This window comes from Camelus ferus, chromosome 27 (assembly GCF_009834535.1).
Source record: "Camelus ferus isolate YT-003-E chromosome 27, BCGSAC_Cfer_1.0, whole genome shotgun sequence".
NCBI lineage: Eukaryota > Metazoa > Chordata > Mammalia > Artiodactyla > Camelidae > Camelus > Camelus ferus.
The window spans coordinates 9,586,301-9,609,412 of NC_045722.1; the positions used below are offsets into that span (position 1 = coordinate 9,586,301).

Genomic DNA, 23,112 nt, shown 5'->3' on the forward strand with positions numbered 1-23,112 from the left:
ACAGAGGGAAAGCACAAAGCAAAACATCCCCTGGGGACTGCAAGTCATTCAGTGAGGCTGGGCAGAGAGTTCAAGTGGGAAGGGGTGAGCGATTGACCGGTAGAAAGAAGGAGGGGCCCGTAATTAGGGGATCTTTACTGGATCTTTATTCCCACGTCATGGGGCAGCTACAGGGGGATGGTATCTTAGGAAGACTGCTCTGGCTGTGGTGTGGAGAATGGACTGGAGGGGGTGAGATGTGAAGCCAGGAATCAAGGGCTGCTGTGTTGGTGTGTTTAAATGTTAACCAAAGGAAGCCAACAGATAGAAAGAGGGAAAAGGGAGATTCAGGAGACAGAATGACTGACAGACGCAGCAAAGGACCTGACGAGGTGAGGGTGATGGACTCTGGGGCCCAGTGGAGGACCGGCCTGAGGGAGCAGGAGGAACATCACCTTCCCTAAGATGGAAGAGAAAGTGGACGACAGGAGTGAAGAGCTGAGGAGGGTGCAGGGGGCATGTGGGCTGTGGGGAGGGCAGAGGGATGTTCTGGGAGTTCCTGAATGATTGCTTCCATTTTCCCTTCAACCTTCCCGAATTTCCCTCCCCTTCGGTTCCAGCATAAATTCTAAATGCCTTTACGGGTGTCCAGGCCTTTCTGAAGGGAAGCTCTGGAATAGGGCCCAAGAATTTGCATTTCTAACATGCGAGGCTGCTGCTGGTGCAGGGACCCCACCAAGAGAAGCACTGGGCCTGAAGAAAGGAAGAGGGGACATCCCTGAGGTTCAGCCGCCTTGCGAGCTGGCTGGGGCTGCCTCCAGGTCACCCTGAAGGCACTTGGGGGGAAGGTCTTCCGTTCAACTCCTCAAGGGGGCGCCCAAAGAAGTTCTCAACAGGGGCTGTCCCTCTAGAGTAGAAGTCTCTGTCCGGGTAAAAGTCTCAAGGCTGTTTTTGCACATCTGCAAAAACACCGCCAAGCAAGTGGCACGTGATTGACTACAGCTCCCTGAAAGTTCCCACGTATGCTCTGGAGGCCCAACTTGCACATCTTCCAAATATAAAATGTTGATTCCGAGATACTGACTTCCTTGAAAAAGTAATGGAAAATAATAACCAACATATCAAAAGATGGTATGATTTTGATGATCAAAAAAATCCAGAACGGAAGTCATGGAATCATTTTGTTACGTGAGAGATGACTGCAGAAATATCTGTCCTGAGCTTGGCTTCTACTGGCTTCAGTAAGACTCAGAGTAAAGGGCTAATTGATCCTGGGACTCTTCCCCAGTGAACCAGGTAAACATAACTGAGTTGTTTTTTTTTTACCACTCACAATAAGAGGAAGCTTTCATTGAGTCCCTGTAGAAATGTTCTAAAGGTTTTAAATATAAACATCATATTAAGCAGCAATGGGGAGATTTATAGCCGCGAAAACTTACCCCAATCTCTTTTAAATCTTTGTCTTGTAGTAACTGAAGTGGGTCAATAAACGTTTGCTTTACGTTAATATCAAGAGAGTCTTTCACCTCAGCCATTAGTTTCATGGATTCACCAACTTCTATTAACGCATTGCCTTGAATAGGAAATACAAATAAAAAAGGTTCTTTAGGTGATCCAACTCCAAGTTAACAGTGACGTTCATTTAACTCTTTCCCAAAACTTTGTGATGATCAATGGTATGTAACAAGGTCCTTAGTCTGGGACCTTTGAATCGTGACCCAGAAAAGAGAAAAATGAAAAGGGAAAGTCTTTCTACTTCTGCACTTTCTCCACTATAGAGAAAAAAATGAGGCTCAGACAGACCGAGGCACTTACCATATAGGCCACTAGATGGGGTTAAAGCTTTTTTTTTAAACCAGTAGTTTTGTGAACTGGCACCAAGGGTTCCTTAGAAGCTCCAAAACAAAATCCCTCTTTGTAAACAATAAAAGGATTCATTCATCAGAGGCTAAGTATTAACCAGTAAAGATTACAATAGGAATAAATAAACAAAACCTCAGCTTCTAAATGCTAGGTCTTCTTGAGGCCACTCCTTGTATCCTTGAGACGGTTCTAAGGCTCCCTACTCTTTCTGATGTCAAACAAAGCTTGGCAGCGTCACATGGGACAGCCTTTCAGCAGGGTGGGCAGGGCCCGCTCTTGCAGTGAGGTCCGCGGCCAGCCATGCTGGGCGTGGGCAGTGATGGACAGCTTTCGCCAGATGACACCCTAGTGTTCAGCGCCAGCTACCCTACAGTAATTTGCAAGCAGGTGTCCTGGTAGCTGTGCACAGTGAGAGTGGCAGGTTTCCTAGAAGACGCCTCTGGGAAATGCTGCACTAGACTGAACTATTTTTCCTGTAGTTGGGGTTTTCCAATTGATCTCATAAAAAGGTAGAGCTTGGGGTCTCTTAACTCCCAGGCTTGAAGAAGACCTGAAATCCCAGTCTAAGAATGTGCATTTCCAGAAAATTCTGACCTTCAAGTTGTTTTCCCTACAAGTCAAGGGCATGTGCAGTTTATTCATCTGTGAAACAGGATAGTAATGTTACCTCACCTCACTTTTTATTTTTTTAAAGAAATAAACTAGATAGTGTGTGTTATAGGACCTTGCAAAGCTAAGTGGAAACTGTTACTCTAAACCGCAGCTGGCCAAGACCCGTTTTGGCCCACTGTAGCTTTATTCCTCCCGAGAGGCTAAGTTTCCTTAACTAACTCCCCAGAGCCTGGTCCTAACTTGTTCTGAGATGGAAATGAGACGTCCTTTCTGAGCCTGGGGTCTCTCTCCTGCCCAACTGGTCAGAAACAGAGGATACTGCCTCTGGCCCCATCGCTCACTGTCTCCAGTGCCCACACCACAGAATGTCAGCCAATTTAGCTTTGACAGAAACATTTCCAAATATGTTTCTTTGAAGGCACCAAAGATGACATTCTGAATATTGGCCGGCACCTCCATGGATTGACATCCCCTCTCCTTCCCCAAGATTAGCATTTCCAGTTGCACGAGTACGTGGGGCTCAGCCTCCACCCACTCAGGTCTCTGCATTTAAGGAAGCTTCCCCTCTGTGGCCCCAAGAAGAGGGTATCCAACAGCACAGTGTTTTCCTCAGGACAGCAAGCAGCCCATCTGCTGCTAACGCCCTCCTGACGCCAGTTCTTTCTCAATACACGTTCCCTCGAGTCACAGGGTACCTGGGAAGCTACCAAAGCAGCAGCAGCTACATAAAGAAAAGAACCTAAATATCCAATAAATGGGGTTGATTGAACAAACTATGATACTTGAAATATTGGGGTGCCTTTAAAAAATATTGTAGAAGATTAATTGTTTTATGACATGGATTGCGCTATTGTCCGTGGGAATACGCAGGTTACAGAAGGGTATTAAGGTAAATATCTTATAACTCCATTTTAACTTTTAAAGGTTATGTGAATATAAATAAGAATAAACACAAGGTACAGGGGATATACAAGAGAGAGTGTGACTGGATCAGTCACTGGGTAAGTGGTTATGGGTGATGTTGGCATTTTACTTACCTGTGTTTTATAAACTTCCTGCATTGAATATGTATTACTTTGAGAATATGAAAAAATAATAAGGGTTGTTAAAATGAAAGTCTTGTGCATAACACAGTATCAACAAAGGACGCATTCTCGGCTCTCCCAGGTGGTGGGTGAGCACTCACCAAAAGCGGAGCCTTCCCCGAGCTCCTTCCCGTATTTCAGCATGCAGTCGCCCAGCAAGCCTTCCGTCTGCGGGTAGCCGGTGGTTTTCACCTGTCCTCGGATCTTCGACACAGTGTTCAGCATTCCTAGCTTAGCTCTGTATGCTTAAAAACATTATCATTTGTAATTCCTTAAAGTGGCAAGGTGGAGTGACAGGTGCATGGCATTTAACAAACGTGGCTGATGAAATCGAGGTCGCCTTGGGCAAAATATCAGAGACCTGAGACATGAGGGGACCATGTGTGAACTACCTAGGTTCTCACATGATTTTCTGGAATCTTAACCAAGGTGGGAGCTAAGGGCACCGTCGCACAGCCGCGATGGGAAATAGAAATTACGGCACACGCTGTTGACTCCAAATAATAGTACCTGGGGCTATCATTACCCCACCCACAGCTAACACGTTGTCAGACGCTGACACCTGGGCAGACAAATTTTCCTGGGAACCGATTGCAAACTAAGATTGGAATTGCTGAGGTGGATGTTTCAAACTACCAACTGGTCATTAAACACCACTCTCCCACCCCCCAAGCATGTACCCAGACTGATTATATTCAGTATCATGGAGGAGGGCCACTGCACACTTCAATGTAGGAAGCAGAACCTACGGGAGGAGACAGATGTCCCCAGAGTGAATGGGAGTCTGTGCTGACAGCCCCTCAGGTGCAGCTCAGCTCCCAGGCCCAAGGGAAATGATAGGCGGCCACTGCTTGGGACCTTCTTTTCTGTGACTTAGGCCAGGAGTGTTCACGAATCTCGGCTCTGTGCGACACACCATGCTAACTACTGGAACTCCAGAAAGACCTAAGCCAGCCTCTGCCTTCAAGGAGCTCACACCTAGTTATTGGTGTGGTGTAGGGAAAGGAAAACATAACAACATGCTGAATGAAGGCGGAAAGGTGTCTCCCAAAGTGCAGAAATAGTGTGAGGCTCAGAAGGGGAATGCTTAATGGTACATAACCAGCAGATAAAGAGGAGGCTTGGATTGACTGAAGAAGAAACTAGCACAGGACAAGTCAGGAAATACCTATGGGAAAATGTGACTGTGAACTGAACACCAAGCTAAGGGTTTGGGATTTTATTCTGTAGGCTAGGTGGTGTTTGAGGTAACTTTAGCTGGTAAAGGGATAAATTTTATTTTCTCTTATTTTAATAATTACATATTTATTTTAATGTGTTCTCAACCAGTGTTTCTCAAACTTTAATGTGCACGCAAAACCACCCAAGGTTCCTGTTAAGATGCAGAGTCTGATCCAGTCAGTCTGGGATGAGCCCAAGTTTCTGCATTTCTCACAGTCTCTCAGGGGATGCTGATCCTGCTGGTCCACGGACCACACTTTGAGTAGCAAGACTTCAGACACTCACGGTGTCAGCCTTTTTGAATCTTGCCCACCTCAGCCTCAGAAGCACTTATATCCTCCTGGTCCCCAGGCACACAGGCTTCACGCCCACAGCACGCGCGCGTGCGCACACACACACATACACACTGCTCCTCTTCCCTACTGTCAGGGCAGGATGTGGGATGTAAGCAGGCCTGTTACTGAGGTTCATTAAACTGAATTAGAGGCTGCTAGGCCTCCCCCTTCTTCTCCAGGAATAACCAGAGGCCTCTTGTCAAGTGGACACTTCCATTGTTGGTCAACACCTCCCTACCCCGTTCCAACATCAGCTCATGGAGGGCAGGCTCCCTGTCCAACTTAACAGTACACAGGAAAGCCCCTTGCCTAGAGAAAGCATTTGCTAAATATTTGCTGACTGATTTATCAGGAGAAGGGACTTGTGTGGTTCAATCGTTGAGGAGGCCAGGGAAGAAATATATTATTATGGTTTTTAAAACCATAATCATCTGTACAATTCTAAAGAACTGTATACCTGCCATCCTCCCTGGGCCATGATATTTTCTTAAATTTATGTTTTAAAGGTTTTATTTTCTAGATTTTCAGATGGTTGAGTGTGTGCTGATTCCTACAGCCAAAGGAATCACAGTCGTTACGTGCAAATAATAAATTCATGAAAAGTAAAGGCAGATTTGGAAACCCGCAGAACTCAAAGCTCGGACGCCCTCTGTTGGTTTTCTATCATCCAGAACTTAGGAAAACTTCGTCAAGGGAGGCTGCTTCAATGCCGAGGAATCAGAGACCTCCCGCTGAGAAGCTACTGTAACACTGGACTGTCTCACACTGTTTTTCATATGCATTACGCCTCATTTCATCAGCTCAAAAGCCATGAAGTGAAAGCCATTTAAAATTCATATACACCGTTAGAAAAGGATAGCAGAGGGTTTTTTTTTTTTTAAAGAGGAAACAACTGAATAAGAAAACCTTTACAAAGTACTTAGTAGGTTTCTGAAGAGTATCATTAAAAACGTCTTTGCTTAGCAGTGTCTTGCTGCTAAGACCAAAACCCCATCCAAACAGTGTCACCATGGTTCACAGAAGTGTCTGCTCTGTTTGTCATCAGCTAAGATTCACAGCAACTACCTTCAGTCACTCAAAAAAACAAAACTGAATTTCATTATCTGGACACAGAGGACATTGTTTCCAGATCATGTCAGCTATACATGCTGGATTATTGGAATCTGTGACAGCGAATGAAAAACTAAATATTCCAAGACATTTTCTAACTTTACCTGGATTTGGCTGAAGATATTCTGTGGCTTTTGAAAGAATTTCTGCAACAGCTTTATTGGTAACATCTATTTTCTTAAAAAAAAAAAAACACATAAGATATTGGTAAACGACATACAGAAAAACAAACAGAGAAATGACTTTCATTAATTTAATACTTATAACACCATTATAATGATTTTAATCCAAATGAATGTTTTCACCACTTTTGGAAAAGGCAATATTTTCTTAACTTTTTGATTCTGGGACATCCTTCCAATGATGGCTCTTCCCAATGATAGTGGAAAACACTAATTTCTTTCTCAACATTAAAATGAATATTAATATAATATTTAGAAAAACTTGGACAAGCTATTATATGCCACTAAATTACTCGATATATTTGATATATTACTCTCAAAACCAAGACTAGACACTCCTGAGACAAACTTTCCTCAACCAGTGGGTGAACTTGAATTTCTGTACTTACATAAGGATGGCATAACAAGGATTCATATGAGAAACTACCTCAATAAACCAATAATGCAAGAATCATAGTCACTAGTGTTATTACAAAAATAAACACTCTTCTGTGGGCAGAAGACGTTACCATCAAAGGCTTCCCTGCCAGGTTAAGACTTAATCTTTCCTTCTGCAAAACCATTCTTGGGCAATCTTGGCTGTTGGTTAACCAGAAAACGAATGTGAGAATACACAGAATAGTTAACTGTACACATTCTGATAGCTTTACTTCATACCATCAGTTGCCCAAAAGAAAATGTAAAGAAAAAGGAGATCCCATATGTAAGAGCAATTTAAAAATGAGCAATAACAAGGAATAAATATTACGACAAATGCACAATACCTACCTGAAAGGCCACATTCCTAGATGGGAAAATTCAGTTTGGACAGATGTAAATCCTTCCACAATTAACATGTAAAATTAATTCAAATCCCATCACAATTTTGATTTTTTTTTCTTTTTTGTTAAAACTTGGCAAATTAATAATAGTTATTTCATGCTTCACACTACATACAGGATTAAAAATATAGACCTAAAAAAAACTGTAAAAGTACTAAATTATACAGGATAATATTCTGAAATACTTCGTGGAAGGATCTTCCAAGCATGACCTAAAACCCAAGCGTCATAATAAAAAGACCAGAATTCTGACTCCATAAATTTAAAAGTGGAACCATGAAAAGACACAACACATAAACTTTGAGAAAAGTGGTGAACAGAAAGTAAAATGTAAAAAAATAAAGTGTTAGTATCTATTATACTCAGAACTCCCATTTAAAAAAAAAAAAAAGGCAACCCAACTAGAAAGAAGGGAAAGAAATAAACCGGCAATCCACAAGAGAGGGGAAATACAAGTTGCCTATGAATATTTGGCAAAAGATTCAGAAAAATTGTAAATAAAAAGGAGGTACTTTCCACCCACCTGACTGATCTAAAAAAAAAACTTTTTAAATTGATTAGACCCAATACAGGGTATTATAATGGGCTCTTTCATATACAACAGGAATACAAAATGATACAACCTTTTTGAGATCCAGGCGGAAGTACCTATTAATGGGCCAGCTATCATACTTCCAGGGGTTTATCACCTAGGGACACATGAGCAAACCGCACTGAGGTAAAAAGATGTCCCTTAGACATCTGAAAAGCTGAAAACAACCTAAATGATAATCAATAGGAGACTGACAGAATAAGCTGTGAAACATCCAAATAAAGGAATACTCTTTAATCACAAGGGGAAAGAAATAAGGAAGATCTGTATGTCCTGGAAAGACGTTTATTGTGCATTGCTAGGGGAAAAACAAGCTCAGAGTGATTTATAACACAAACAAAATCAGTCTGGGGAAAACCTGTGATCTCTTTAGGGGTAGAAGCTTTCAAACAAGCAATTTCATTCGGTCTGCAATTCTATTTGTTCCCCTTAAGCTGAATGCTTATATCTGGGGCCCCAGGAAGGTTTAAAAAGACAGCACAGAAAAGATATTGAAGAAATGAATCAAACCCATATTACTGATACCAGTGAGCTAGCTGTGTGTGCCGGTGGGCGTGCGTGTATGTGCATTTGACCTGGTAACAAGTTTTGTAAACTTTGAACTCCCATCAGTACGTTCAATTGTTTATGAAGCTCTTTGAATTGTTTAAGAGAATTTGATAACCTCAGTGTTTATATTTTATTAGAGTTACAAGAAATGAAAGCACATAGAACAATCCTGCTTTAGACTTGATGTGAAATTTGAGGAAATCCTATGCATTGTGTTTGTACTGCAGTTTGAAATGTCTAAGAAAATTTGTTTAATTATGTAAATAGTGATAAATCTTTAAGTAAAATGATTATCAACTAAAAATTATCACCATCTTTATACTGAAATTACTAAAATTATAAGTAAGATCCATAAGTTCAGCTTAAGGCTTAAGAAGAACTCAGTTTTAAATTCACAACTTTATATAAATTCAGTATTAATTAAAACACAACTTAGAGTGCTCCATTCCATGTACACAACCCTCTTTAGACATGAAAAGCCATCAGGAAGCTAGGTGTCACCTCCAAAGGGTGAGGATGAGAGAAGACAGAGACAGAGATACTTTCTACTCAGACTCTTCTACAACTTTGGGGGGAAAAAAGTCAAGAAACACTTGGCCAAAAACTCCCAGGCACTGATGTGCACATGCTGGACCTGCTTCCAGGACAGCCCAGGAATCTAAACTGGGAATAAACCCTTTACAAATTAAAGAGACTGACACTAAACATGTTGGCAAGTGTGGGCAATCAAGATGAACAATGAAAAAATAACTCATGTAGTCTGAAAAAATAAAAACAAAACCTCCCTCCTAGAGTAACTGCGGATATTGGGGGTGGGGTGGGTGTGTGTTCAGGTTAACTAAACACAATGCAAGTATCTCGGGACACCATCAGGACAAATAGAGGAAAGTACAGAAGTGAACATTATTTTTGTAAAGTCCACTCAGTGTGAAGGCATCTTTGCCGGTCAGTTAACTCTGGAACTTCCATCTAGTATTGGTACTCCAGCCCTGAGGTTCCCCAAAGCCTGTGCCACTGACACACTGACATCTCAGTCCCTGAGTTAGAGACCCGCCGGCGGCCCTAGTTTCTGGTAACTGTTTGTCGTATTCTCTTTTAAAAAAAGAATTTTTTTTAAAGATTCCACACTGTCATTATATCCTCCTTATTCCTCACGTAGTTTGTTTTCCCCTTTTGCCTCTCTTGCACACACAGGAGTAGAGGTGGATTTTCAAAACAAATAGTTCTTGGTCTGACTTATCGATTCTACCTTTTTACTGTCATCATTTTTTTTATTTTATTAATCTCTCATTTATCGGTATTGATTTCTTCCTTTCGCCTAGAGTGATTTACTTTGCTGTTATTTTCCTAGCTTTTTGGCTTCAGTGAGTCACGCTTCTCCAACATTTATTTCCTACTAAATTCAGGTAAGATGTAGCCATGTATCACATGTCTTGATACATAGGGTTCTCTTGACTAAATGATCTTTAATTTTACTTTTCATTTCCTCTTGAAATAAGAATTATTTTTACCTGTTTTTCAATTTCCAAACATCCAGAATTTGGAAATTATTATTTGGAAATTACAGGATTCCTTGTAAACCTTGTGTTCTATTTTAGTCTGGGAAATTTGTTGAGTTTTGTTTCTATAGCCCAATATATGACTGGATTATTAAAACTGTTTTAAAGAAGTTTGAAGTGAATATGTATTGTCCATTTGAGGAATGCAGATATTTATATTTATTTATAATGGAAATTATTAACCATATTTTATGCAAATTCTCTATGAGCCTATTATTGTCAGTTTAATCTATTATTTTATGAGAAAGGTATGTGAAATCTTTTACTGATTTTTGTCAGTTCTCCATGTGGTTCTGACAGCTTTTACCTTTCATGTTTAGATGCCATGCTGTGTGATGTATAATGGTTCATAACTGCTACAATTTCCTGATAGACTACATCCTTCCATAATTTTTTAAAAACGTCTTTCTCCACTTAGTACTCTTTTGGCATCAAATTTTATTTTGACATTACTACTGCTCCTCCCCTTCTGCATGGTTCGCATTTGTCATGGAACATGTTTCTCCACTACTTTGTCGTTTCTGTGTCTTGTTTTACGTGGGTCTGATAGCACCTAATTCACCTCTTCTAGAAAGTTCTTAAGGCCTCTTGTCACATATTAGATATTTCTGTGCTTTCCAGTATTGTAATAAAGCAGATAATAGATTTTATTTTTATATCTCTTCTGTCACTCACTGAGGTTTTGGGAGAGAAAGGAAGTAAACAAGAGGTGTCAGTCCTTCCAGCAGAAACTAAAATTCCTGAGATGTGCTTTTACATTTAACATTTCAATGGAATCATTCTGTTAGTGATAAAATTACACAAAATGTCTTTCTTTATCAAGTGATTCTTAAAGTAATTTCCAACATGCCAATGATGTTTAAATGTTCTATGTTTTTCAATCTTCAGAAATGAACTTTTTTCAAAAGCAAAACAAAGTAAGCTTTTCCATCTAGGCATTAACATTTCTAGAAAGTTGATTGTGCTCTTCCAGAAAACAAGGAGCTCCCTGGAGGACAGCATGGCCAGGTCTAGGGTATCCTGAAGAGAAGAAACCACCTCCCTCTCTGCCACCAAGGGACTGGTTCCCCAGCGTCTGCTGAACGCTCTACTACCTGCGACAGCCCATATCCTCCATGTCACACCTGAGGAAAGATGCTTTGTCCTTTCTGCCCTCTCTCATCTGGAGAGTCTAATTACTAAAACAAGGCTGTGTTTAAAGGGCCCAAAACAAATGGGAAGGAAACTGAGGAAGCTGGTAATTAGTGGTGGTCCCACGACCGCCTCCACCTAAACTCCTTCACACAGCTGACCAGGAAGACTGTTCAAGGACAAAGTATCTACAGTCTTCCTCCGGAATTTGTTGACAATCACTTCTGTACCATGCGCGCTGCATTCTTCCAAACGCTTTCATACACATTAACTTTCTGCATGATCCTCAAAGCATCCGTGTGCGGCAAGCAGAGCACACGTTCAGAAAAGGCTGAAACAGCTTATCCAACTGGTCCTCGGGGCAGAACCAGGATAAAACCTGTTTGTTAAGCAGCAACTTGAACACATGGGAACAGAGTCTTCCACACACTGAGTCAACATTTATATATTTGAATAGTCTTGTCCCAGAAATACATTTTGACTCTCCAAGATACATAGTCCCAATTACTTAGGCCTAAACTGTTTCCCAAGATTGACCATCTTTTGTGCGCATTCTGACTTTTGTCCACGAGAGGGCACCAGTTAGCCATATCCCGCCTCCAAGATCCAGGCTCTTCATCTGGACTAGGAAGAGTGAAAGAACTGACCTTTTTCGGATTCCATAAGCCACACCTGACTGCAAACATCCGAGATCGCCACTCTAATATCCTTCACAGTATCAGTATATTTCCTACCACGATGAAAGTCATATTTATTATACAATTTACATTAAAATGTTCTCTTACCCGTTCCATGTCAAGAAATTCGTCATCTAGTTTCGTTCCTTCTACACCACTTATTTTTTCACTAAATAGCTGTAGAAATAAACACAAGTTATTGTATTATATAGTCATTTGTTATCACAGTATTTGACACAAATTATTACAAACAAACAACAACAAAAAAACTCAGGTTCAGCTTGTTGGATTTTTTTTAGACTAAGTCCTTTAAGAAAATTGTTGAAAAGAGTAACCATAACTAACGACATGGGAAGATACACATTCCTCATTCATTCAATAGATATTATGCACCTATTATATGTAAAACACATGGAAGTTGCTGTAGTAGAAACAGATAAATAAGAGGGGAGAGTATAGCTCAGTGGTAGAGTGCATGCTTAGGATGCTGGAGGTCCTGGGTTCAATCCCCAGTATCTCTGTTAAAAAAAAAAAAAAGTTAATTACCTCTCCTCCACAAATAAATAAATAAAACATTTAAAAAAATTTTTTTAAATAATAAAATGACTATAGCTCAATAAAAAAATGTTAAAAAAGAAAGAAACAGATAAATAAGATTAATCCTGGCCACCCAGGAACCCACATTTCAGCAAAAGAGTTCATATACCAACAATCAACTAAAACATAAGGGAGAAACAATACAAACAACACCAAATAATACTATTAAATACAAATTATTGTGAACATACTAAGTGACAGGCATTTTAGTGATTCACAGAAAGAATTCTGAGGGGCTAAGGTGTGAGGGGTAAGGGTAGGTTCATTCAAGATCTGCTTCCTGGAAGGCTTAACATTTGAACTAGCTTTTTAAGGACAGGCGGCATTTCAACAGGCAGGACCGAAGGAAGGCCTTCCGGCATGAGGCAATGTGAAAAAAGACCCGGAGGCAGCAAATTTGTAGGGCAGAGTTTCTCCACCTTGGCACCCTAGTATTTAGCCCAGATAATTTCTTATGGAGGCGGCTGTCCTCTGCATTGTAGGATGTTTAATAGCACCCCTGGCCTCTATCTACTAGGAGCCAGCAGCACACACACACCCGTTGTGAAAACCAATAGTCTCCAGACAGTTGAGAACCATATAGCTCAGTGGTAGAGTGTAGGACAAATGTACTCAAGAAACAGTGAGAAATTTGGTTTAACCATAATGAACAGTGCTCAAGGGAGAAGGAAGGAAAACAAAAGCTGAAACGTAGGCAGAGGCAGTGTTCTGTTTTCAGAAAGCAGTATGTACAGTAGAATGAGTGTTCCCACTTCAAAGAACAGAAACTAATGTGATTAATATTTGTTCCTTATTTGGAAGGAGACAACAATGTGGGATTTTTTTCTCAACAGGTGTCAAAGTTAAGAGTCATGATCATTCTTCTGCTTTTCCTGAACTCCCCAGTGATGTTCAGCTGTTTTGCCAAAGTAAGAGTAAATACGCATATGGTGTTAGCTCTCTAGATCACGTGACGATATTTGATACTTGACCATCATTCGACAAATATTGTTGAGCATCTACTATGTGACGGGGGGACATAAAGATGAAAAAGATAGGGCTGATCACCATAGGGCTCCTGAACTCATTCCATAGTTGCAGAAACTGCAGTCCTATTTCTTTTAAGTGCTGGAAGCTATACTAAATACTGAAGCTTCTAATTCTGGTCAAAATGACTAGATAAATTCAACTCTAATACATTCCCTAAGACTGACTACATCGCAATCACAGAAGAAGTATCAAAAAAGAAAACCAGAAACATAAGCAGTGCTTAAAAAGAGAAAAGACACTTTTGGGTGGACCAGAAAAAGGACAGAAATACAATACGGTGAGCAGGGTTGAAGCATCAGTTTTGCCAGGCTACTTGTCTGCTACAAGCTCTGGCAGCCAGCAGTCTGGCTCCCACTGGGTAAAAAGGGATCTAAACTGTTCTGTGAGACGAAAGCCTAGAATCAAGCTCTGCTTAAAGCCGGGGGACGCGAAAGAAAGAGAGGCCAGGAAAAATGTCCAGATGCGAGTCACTGTCTGCGGTTAATGTGTTTGGGGATCTGCAGGCTCAGGGAGGCCGAAAACCAAAGGACTAAGCAGGTTACCCCCAGCTCTGTGGCTAGATTGAGATTTACACCAATATCACCAGAGAACAGAAACCAACACTCAGAATCGGGGCCTTGGGAAGCCAGGTGGAAGAAATCACAACTGCTAGACAGAAGCGTGCACAGAGGGGTTAAAAGTGACAAAAAGACATCTTCCCTGATTCAAATTAAGTCTATAAACCTAAATTCTAAGGCACACAAATCGGTATAACACCAAGTAAGATAGCCAATAATATCACAGATCACAACATGAATTCACTCCTGGTGAAAATAATTTTATGAAATTATCTGACAAAGACTTGATATGTGTGTTTAGACATTATCAATACGATAAACAAAGGAATAACTTCGATTAATAAAGAGCAAGTGGTTACACAAGAAGGGGGGAAATTCTTAAACAGCTCTACAAAATTAGAAATCTTGGAAATAAAAAACACGTAGTCCTGAAAATGAAAAATTCAAGAGATGCATAAACTCTAGACCGGGCCTAGTCAGGAAGAGAATTGGTAAACTGGAAAACATTAAGAAACTTTCTCAAAGAACAAAAAATTCTTTTGAAAAAAAGGGTTTTATTTTTTTCTTATGAAATATCAATCAATCAATATGGAGCATAAGTGAAAGGCTCCAGGAAATATCCGATGTGCACGCCAGAAAAGAGGACAGAATATAAGAGAATCAATATTTTAAGAGTTAATAGCTATTTTTTTTCCCTTACAATTAAAGGAAGATATGAGTCTATGGTTTGGAAGTGCACTCAAGTGCTAAGCTAGATAAATACTAATTCACATCTAGACATGTCAAGATCTCAAGAATAAAAATTTCTAAAACTATCACGGGGGAAAAACAAACAAATAGCCAAAGCACCAATATGACTGACAGATTTCTCCGTGGCAACAGTGGATACCAGGATACAGTGAAGGAAAAGCTTCAAAGTGCTGAGAAGAAATAAGTGAAAATTTGGAATTTTATGTCTCCGTAAACTGTTGTTTGAAAGACAGAACAAAATAGAAATATATACAGACCATCACAGTCTCTAATAAAAATAATGCTAAATTACTTCACCAAGGAAGTAAAAATTGAACCAAGATGGAAAGGACCAAAGAAACAACGGTGAGAACAGGAATTGGTAGGCTCTGGTGCTGGTGGCACATGTAACTACTGATTTGAAAACAAACAAGCAAAAGCAAATATGTGAGTTTACAAAACAATAAAATTGAATTCTGAACCAATAGCAGCACAGGGAGGGGGAAGGATGTTCATGGATGCTCTGAACACACTGAGGTGCGTCCTGCATTCAGGAGCAGGGGCGAACAGGCATAACTGTAGATATTGTTACATTAATGTATGAAAAGTACATGACAGAGCACTTCTCACCCTTATCTGTCATGGGAGATGCCTAATACGAGGAAAAATCTCAGAGGAATAGTGTACACTGAACCAAAAATATCATCTTCTCCATTGGCTCCTTCGTTTTTTTCTTTCAACTAGTTAGTTGTCATGCTCTGCTCTTGCCAGCTTGGAAATGATGGCAATATTCAATTATAAATATAAATAATGAAGGTTATTTGTTGAGTTGTTCACAGGGCATTTATGAGCTCTTTGTGCTAATTTTGCAACTTTTCTGTAAGCCTAAGTTTATTTCAAAATTTTAAAAAAATTTTTAAATCTCTAAAGGCATCAGTGAGCATCCAAAGAAATCGGGACCTGAAGGGCCAAAATCATGAAGAAGGGAAATGCACCAAGAAGAGCTGGACACTCAGAGCTGTTTTTTCCCTTTGGGGAAATTCCAGCCTTGCAACACAGGATGCAAAAGCTGAACAGAAACCATCGGCCAAGAACTTGCAGCAGCCTCACTGGGCTGGGAAGAGGAAAATTGAAGTGCACTGTAACGTAGGAAACCAGGATCTAAGAGGCCAAAATTCCAGGGAAAAAATGGAAATATAAAGAAGTAAACCGGCCAGGCTATGTGCAACTTCCTCTCAAGGCTTTCGACAGTTCGAAGCTGCATATACACCAGGCAAGATGCTAAGTTACCAGCACAAAGAGGCTGCTAGGAGGCTAAAGATCTAAGCAGAGATTCCTGCATTATCACCGTGATCATGAGACAAAACTGGGGCTCAGGATGCGCAATAACGAGGTACCTCAGAAAACACCCTGGGCTTTTGGTTCAGATCCTGAAGGCCTAAGGCCTAGGACCAACTGCAAGGTAGAAAGAGACACACCCTCACAGAGCCTGAAATGCAAACTTGAAATCATTTTGTTCCCTGTTTGTATCAAGGTTATGGGCCTTGACCCTCATTATGTGCCAGAATAAAACTTTCTCTCTGGATGAAGATAACATCACCTAGAACTGCTACAAGTCTTCATGTACTTCACACACACATCTGCCATTAAAATAAAAAATCACCTAGCGTGCCAGGAGACTGAACCAAACAACTGAAAATTAAGAAAAAAATAAATAATCCAACAGGCAATTTCAATACTGACATTGAAACATATCTTTAAAATAACTATGATTAACAGATCCACAGCTAACAATATGCTCAGTAGTGAGAAACTGAAAGCTATCCCACTACAATTAGGAACAAGACAAGGATGCCCACTCTCACCACGCTTATTCAACATGATATTAGAAGGCCTAGCCAGGGTAATTGGGTAAGAAAGAGAAGCAAAAGCAATCCATATTAGAAAGGAAGAAGGAAAACTGTTACTTTTTGCAGATGACATGATTATATATACAGAAAGCCCTAAAGACTACACTTAAAAACTATTAGGAATAATAAACAATATTGTATTCATTTAGATTGTAGGGTACAAAATCAACATACAAAGATCTGTTGTATTTTTGTGTGTTAACAATGAGCTATCAGGAGAAATTAAGAAAACAACAACATTTGCAATCACAAGGAAAATAATAAAATAACTAGGAATAAACGGAGTACTAGTCAGCCATAAAAAAGAGGAAATCTTGCATTTGTGACAACATGGATGGACCTTGAGTGTACTATGCTAAGTGAAATAAGTCAGATGGAGAAAGACAAATACTGTATGATTTCACTCGTTTGTGGAATATTAAAACAAAAACAAAACAAAATAATTGAACAAATCAAACAAAAACAAATACGTGGATACACAGAATAGAGTAGTGGTTACCAGAGGGGAAAGGGCAGGAATGGAGGGCAAAATGGGTAAAGGAGATCAACTATATGGTGATGAATAGAAACTAAATTTTTAGTGTTGAGCACATTGTAGGCTGTATAGAACTAGAAATATAATAGTGGTACACATAAAACATGTAATGTTATAAACAACATTACCTGACTTTTTAAAAAGTTAGCTATGACTAATATATTCAAGAACATAGATGACAAAGTAGATTTCCACCAAAGAACTGGAAAACAAAAAAAGAACAAATGAAAATTATAGGTAAAAAATTAAATAACTGAAATTAAAAATTCAAAAAGAGGGCTTAAACACTGCAAAGAAGAGAATATATGAATTGGAATTGGAGAATATGTCATTCCAAGTTGAAACATAAAGGGAAAGAGGATGGAAAATACAAAAAAAAAAAAAAAAAGAGCATTAAAACATATCAGACACAGGGGAAACATCTAACATACATGTATTTCACAGCTCCAGAATGAGAGAACAGAGAAATGGAGAAGAAGCAGTATTTAAAGAAAAGGTGGTCAAGAATTATTTGATGGAGTCAAAAGACCTCAAGCTACAGATTAAAGCTTTTCTATGAATCTCAAGAAGGATAAATATGATGAAAACTACATGTAGGTACAAGTCTTTTGCTAAAAACCAAAGACAGGGAAACTAAAAAACAATCAAAGAAAAATATACCTTACACTCAAAAAAGCAACACAAAAGATTGTCAGCTGACTTTGCCACAGAAGTCATGGAAGCCACAAGACAATGAAATCACATCTTGAAAGTGCTGACAAAATACCTGCCAACCTAAAATTCTATTCTCAGTGACTACATCCTTCAAAAATGAAGGCAAAATTTTAAAAATAATCAGACAAAAAAATTGAGATAATTCCTCACCAAAAACACCAAAAGACACACTAAAGGAAGTTCTTCAAATAAAAGGAAAATATTTCAGAGAAAAACAACCAAGTGTAGATAGAAATGAAGAGAACTAGAAAGTTAAATCTAAATGCATATTAACAGTTTAAAGCAATAATAGTATCTTATGAGGTTTTAAATATACGCAGAATTTTAAAACATGAAAACAGCACAAAAGCCACCACTAAAGAGGCAGGGTGAAATTGTAATGAGGTTTTCTGTTGCTTGGAAATGAAAAGCACTGATTTAAGGAAGACACCACCACATTAAAAATGCATGTTGTAATCTCTAGGATTGCTTTTGCAATCATGATAAATATATAACTGGCAAGCTGCTAGAGAAGCAAAATTGAATAATAAAAATGATTAATTCAAAAGAAGAAAGGAGATAGAAACAAGAATAAATGAGATGAATAGCAAACAATAACATAGCAGATTTAAATGAAAAAATATTACTTTAAATATAAACGGACTAACTATTCTAATTAAAAGAAGCATCAGCCAAGACTACAAAATATGAGACTACACACTACATTCTGCCTGTAAGACACGTATGTTAACTATGATATGGAAGGAAAATAAACAGATGTTAAAAGATATATCAGACAAACACATCTACAACAACAAAAAAAAACCTTGAGAAGCTATAGTAATATTATATGAAATATACCTTTTAGACAAAAACATTATTACCAGAATAAAGAAGGACATTAAAAACTATAAAAAGTCAATTAAAAAGAAAGCTCTAACAATCCTAAATCTATATGGACATAATAACATAGTCTCAAAATGTATAAAGCAAAATCTTTTAAAATCAAAACTGGGGATAAACAATTCCAAATATTTTTATATTTTAACACAACTCTCTCAGTAACTGATACAACAAACAAACAAAAAATCAGTAGAATGAGTTGACTTGAACAATCTAATGGACAGATGTAAAACATTGCTGCAAACACGACAGAATAAAAATTGTTTTCAAGTAAACATCTAACATTTACCAAAACAGACCATATGCTGAATCATAAAACACATCTCCAACAAGGTCAAAGTCTAAAACCATTCAGAGTATGTTTGACCACAGTGAAATTAATATGGAAATTAATACCTGAAAAATGTTCCAAATATTTGGAAATTAAACAAGTTTAACCTGAATCAAAGATGAAATCACTATGTGTACTAGAAAATATTTTTAAATAATACCAATATATAGATACAATCTAAGTTTGTGGGATGGAGCTAAAGGTGTTCTCACAGGAGATTTTCCAGCTCTAAATCACTAGTTCTCAAAGTCTTTGATTTCAGAATCCCCTTATATTCTTAAAAATAATTTAGGACCCCTAACCATATACCATAGATCAAAAACAATTCCTCAGTGATCTTAAAATAAATGTCAAAGTTAAACCTTTAAAAATTCTAAACATTAACATAACCTTGGGATAAGAGATATCTCAACCAGTTCCCAAAATACTAACTATAAAGAAAAGATTGATACGTCATAATTCTTTCAAAATAAGAGAAGAATAAGCGAGTGGAAAACCAAGCCACAGAGTAGAAGACATTTTCAACACATTTATCTGACAAAAAAATCACATTCAGATATTTAAAAGAATTCCTACTAGTCACTAAGAGAAAGGCAACATACTCAATATTTTTTAGAACAGGGAAAAGCCTCGTGGAGACAATTTCACAAAAAGGGGTTATCCAAATAGCCAATAAGCATATGGAAATATTTCCACCTCATTATCATCGTGGAAATACAAATTAAACCTCAGTGAGATGCCACTACATCTCTACCAGAAATGACTACAATTATTTTAAAACAAAAATACAGAAGTGCTTCTGGGGATTAGCGGAGCAACGAGAACACTTACAAACTGTTGGTGGGAGTATACATTGGTATGAGTACTTTGCAAAACAGTTTGGCAGGATCTACTATAACTGAGTACATAAATAGCCATACCCTATGACTCACACCCATTCCTAGGTAAATATCCAGCAGAAATTCCTCCTATGTGCACCAAAATTCACGTATAAGCAGCATTATGCATAATAACCCCAAACTGGCAACAACTCAAAGGTCTATATTAATAGTAGGATGAATAACTACAACACAATTATTTCTTTCATGCAGTACTGTACAGCAATTAAAAACAAAGAACTACACCTGCCACATGCAACAACATGGGTAGATTTCAGACATAAAACTGAATGAAAGAAGTTCATGCTGTGTGATTCTAATTACATAAAGTTCCAAAATAAAAGAAAACATACTGTATTATTCCATTTATATAAAATTTAAAAACAGGAAAAACTAACCCATGATGACAGAAGTCAACGTAGTGGTTACCTTTAAGTTAGGGTTACCAGGAAGTCTGCCAGGGAGCTGTTCATGTTTGGTATTGTGAGCTGGTTATGTGGAAGTGTTCGCTTTGTTAAAATACATCAAGCTGTGTATGTATGACCTGTCACCTCCCTGTCTGTATGTTTTATTTCAGTAAAAATGTTTAGTCTTCCCTCCCGTGAATCCTGCATTCAATCTTTTCAACATTTGCATGTATCATATTTATCATGATTTAATTATCTACAGGAAGCTTAACAAACAAAGCTGGCCCACTTCATCCTCCCCTGTCTGAATAGTGGAAATAATGTTCATGTCTGACTAGCCATATCTGCAAGTAGAATTGTGACTAAACTATACAGAATCAAATAGTCTATATTCAAAAGAACAAAAAGCCCGAGGGTTATTATGTGGCAACTATGTCTCCTGTACCCTGAATGCCCCTTCAAGTTTAATCATTATAGCAGCAGGATAAAGAAATTAAAGTCAATAAGCGGAAGTAGATAGATAACATATAGAAAATGTCGCAGACATTGAATCAAGATGGTGAACTGAATACCCACATCTTCCTCTCCACTGTACCAAATATCTTTAAATAAACTTGAATATATACATATTGAGAAGAGGCATATGACACATGCATAACAGTGCTGAAAAACAAAAATGGTGCCAGCAGCAGATCAGAAATGGTGAGAAATTCCTAGAAGACAGAAAGCAGATGGGATCAGAGCTGAGGAAATAGCAGAGCAATATATACATGGTAGAAAACTGCTCCAAGATAAAAATTAATACAGAGAACTTCTGAGTCTAAATAAAGTGAACATAAGAAGAATAGAGTGAGCCCTCAGGGAGTCATCAGGAGGCTTGATAAAAGAACTGTACAGAAAGCAACAAGGATCAGTGGACGCCCTCCAGCTCCATCCCTGTGCCCACCTGTACACCGGAGGGCAGAGATTCTGCAGTTACACCATCTTGGTCCACACCCCTGCCCCACTGCTGATTATGTATAGGGGTTATAGCTCATATACTAGGGTTAACATGAAAGAATAGCATCAGACACTGTTAAGTCCCATTAAATATTAGCCATAAATAATATCAACTGACCAACACGCAGCTAGAATTTTTGTTCTGCACCTACACTCGAGAGAGTGGACTATTATAATCAGATGGGCCCCAAAATGGGTGTAAAAATCCTAGATATGCTACAGAACCTTTCAAACATCCCAACAACCTTCCTGCTTGTCCCCTGCGGCTACTCACTCTATTGTAAAACCCACCAAGTAACAAACCACCCAGCTACACTCACTCCTTCCAGTAAGAAGACTCTTAGGCAAACAGACAAAACCTAAGCCAGCCACCCACCAACCAGGACTTAGTCCTTCCTTCTTATCGACTAACAACCAGGAATCATAGAAACTGGAGGAAAACAAGGAGAGTAAGAGAAAATATCAAAGAGGAAACTTTAACATGATCCAAAGGAAATAGAGATAATCAAGGCATAGAGGACAACTTCTAAAAGTTCTCATTAATGCCCACAGACACATTTGAGAAGATAGCATATGCATAAAACAAGAAATGGCTACAATGAAAAAGGAGCAATCAGAAAGAAAAAAAAAACTAAATAAAAAAGTATGAGCACTTAAAGGACAAAGCTGAAATATGAATTGCTTATTGGGAAGACAGAGTCAAAGAAATGTCCCAGACTCTACAGTAAGAAAACAAAAGATGAGAAGTAGAAAGAAGCAGAGTTTTGGCCCAACCCTCTCTTGGCTGAGCATGCCCAGGACCACCCACCTTCTGGATGCCCCACCCACTGTGTATCAGCAAGGTCTGCTGTCATCAGGCTTGGCTTGGCTTTGGGCTTCCCTCAGGAGCTGATTCTAAATTGTGGGTGCACTATGGGAAATGGGGTGACAATTGGAGCAACTATTCCCAGTCTGCACAAAGGCTGACCCCTCTTAGCTCTCACATCTGGAAACTGGAGGCTCTTACGGAGGGTAGGGACTAGCAGAATCTCTCCTATTTACTTTTTGTACACCCTACCTTTTTCTGGAAAAGATTATCTGTGATTTGGCCGAGGTAGCCTCTTGTAGTTTGTACCATATCCGACAGAACTTCCTCCAAGCTGGTGGCATGTGGGTGGAAGACTTCTCTAATTTCCAGCACTAACGCCGGTTTCCATCCCTTTTTATATTTCTTTGGCCATTTCCAATTAGGGCTGATAGAGGAGGCTGACATTTTCCCCCCATAATTTATGTTTTCTTAAAAGTTTGCCAGTGTGTACTCAAGCCAATGATTATTAGCTGTAGGCTTCTATGAGTCTGACCTTTTTAAAAATTTGATTCTGACTGGTATTTTCTATTTGATCCTTTCACAGAAAAATGTAAAATTCTCTTTGTAGAGACCCTGCATGGTTAAGGCAGAGTCTTTGGGGGAATGTAATTCATCATGAAGTTCACTCTCTTTCTGGGAACTTTTGTTCCCAGAACCCATTCGTGCATGGGGGCCAGAGAGGGTTTCAATGTGTTTGGGAGGAATAACTCTTCTCCTTTCTTCCTTTGTGGGATTTGCTCTGTTGGGTACCCTTTTCATTGACCTAGGTACACAAAGATCTGCTAAGGACAATGTCAAGTATAAAAGTTATAAAAGGCGAATTATAAAAGGTCAAACGGGAGAATGATAAAATGAGCTTTGAACCACAAGAAATAGTTGGGCTGGAAAAATGTATTCCATTCTCCTTAAGCCATCTTACTGCCCATTCTAGGAAAATTTCATCACCTTCAAGAGGAGGTAGGAGGTTGACACTGAGTATGT

General features: G+C 38.9%; 1 protein-coding gene across 4 annotated transcripts in view; it reads right to left on the reverse strand.

Annotated features, from left to right (window-relative positions):
- The window catches only part of SH3GL3 (SH3 domain containing GRB2 like 3, endophilin A3), a 105,363-nt gene that overhangs the window by 35,125 nt on the left and 47,126 nt on the right, over positions 1 to 23,112 (reverse strand). For 3 of the 4 annotated variants that reach the window (XM_032469132.1, XM_032469133.1, XM_032469134.1), the window contains exons 2-5: positions 11,825 to 11,893; positions 6,310 to 6,382; positions 3,641 to 3,784; positions 1,419 to 1,552 (exon numbers count right to left, since the gene is read on the reverse strand). In XM_032469132.1, coding sequence (XP_032325023.1) covers positions 1,419 to 1,552; positions 3,641 to 3,784; positions 6,310 to 6,382; positions 11,825 to 11,893 — 420 coding nt within the window. Of the gene's footprint in view, positions 1 to 1,418; positions 1,553 to 3,640; positions 3,785 to 6,309; positions 6,383 to 11,824; positions 11,968 to 23,112 lie in introns of those variants that run through there. The other variant, XM_032469135.1, reaches the window with a different exon arrangement.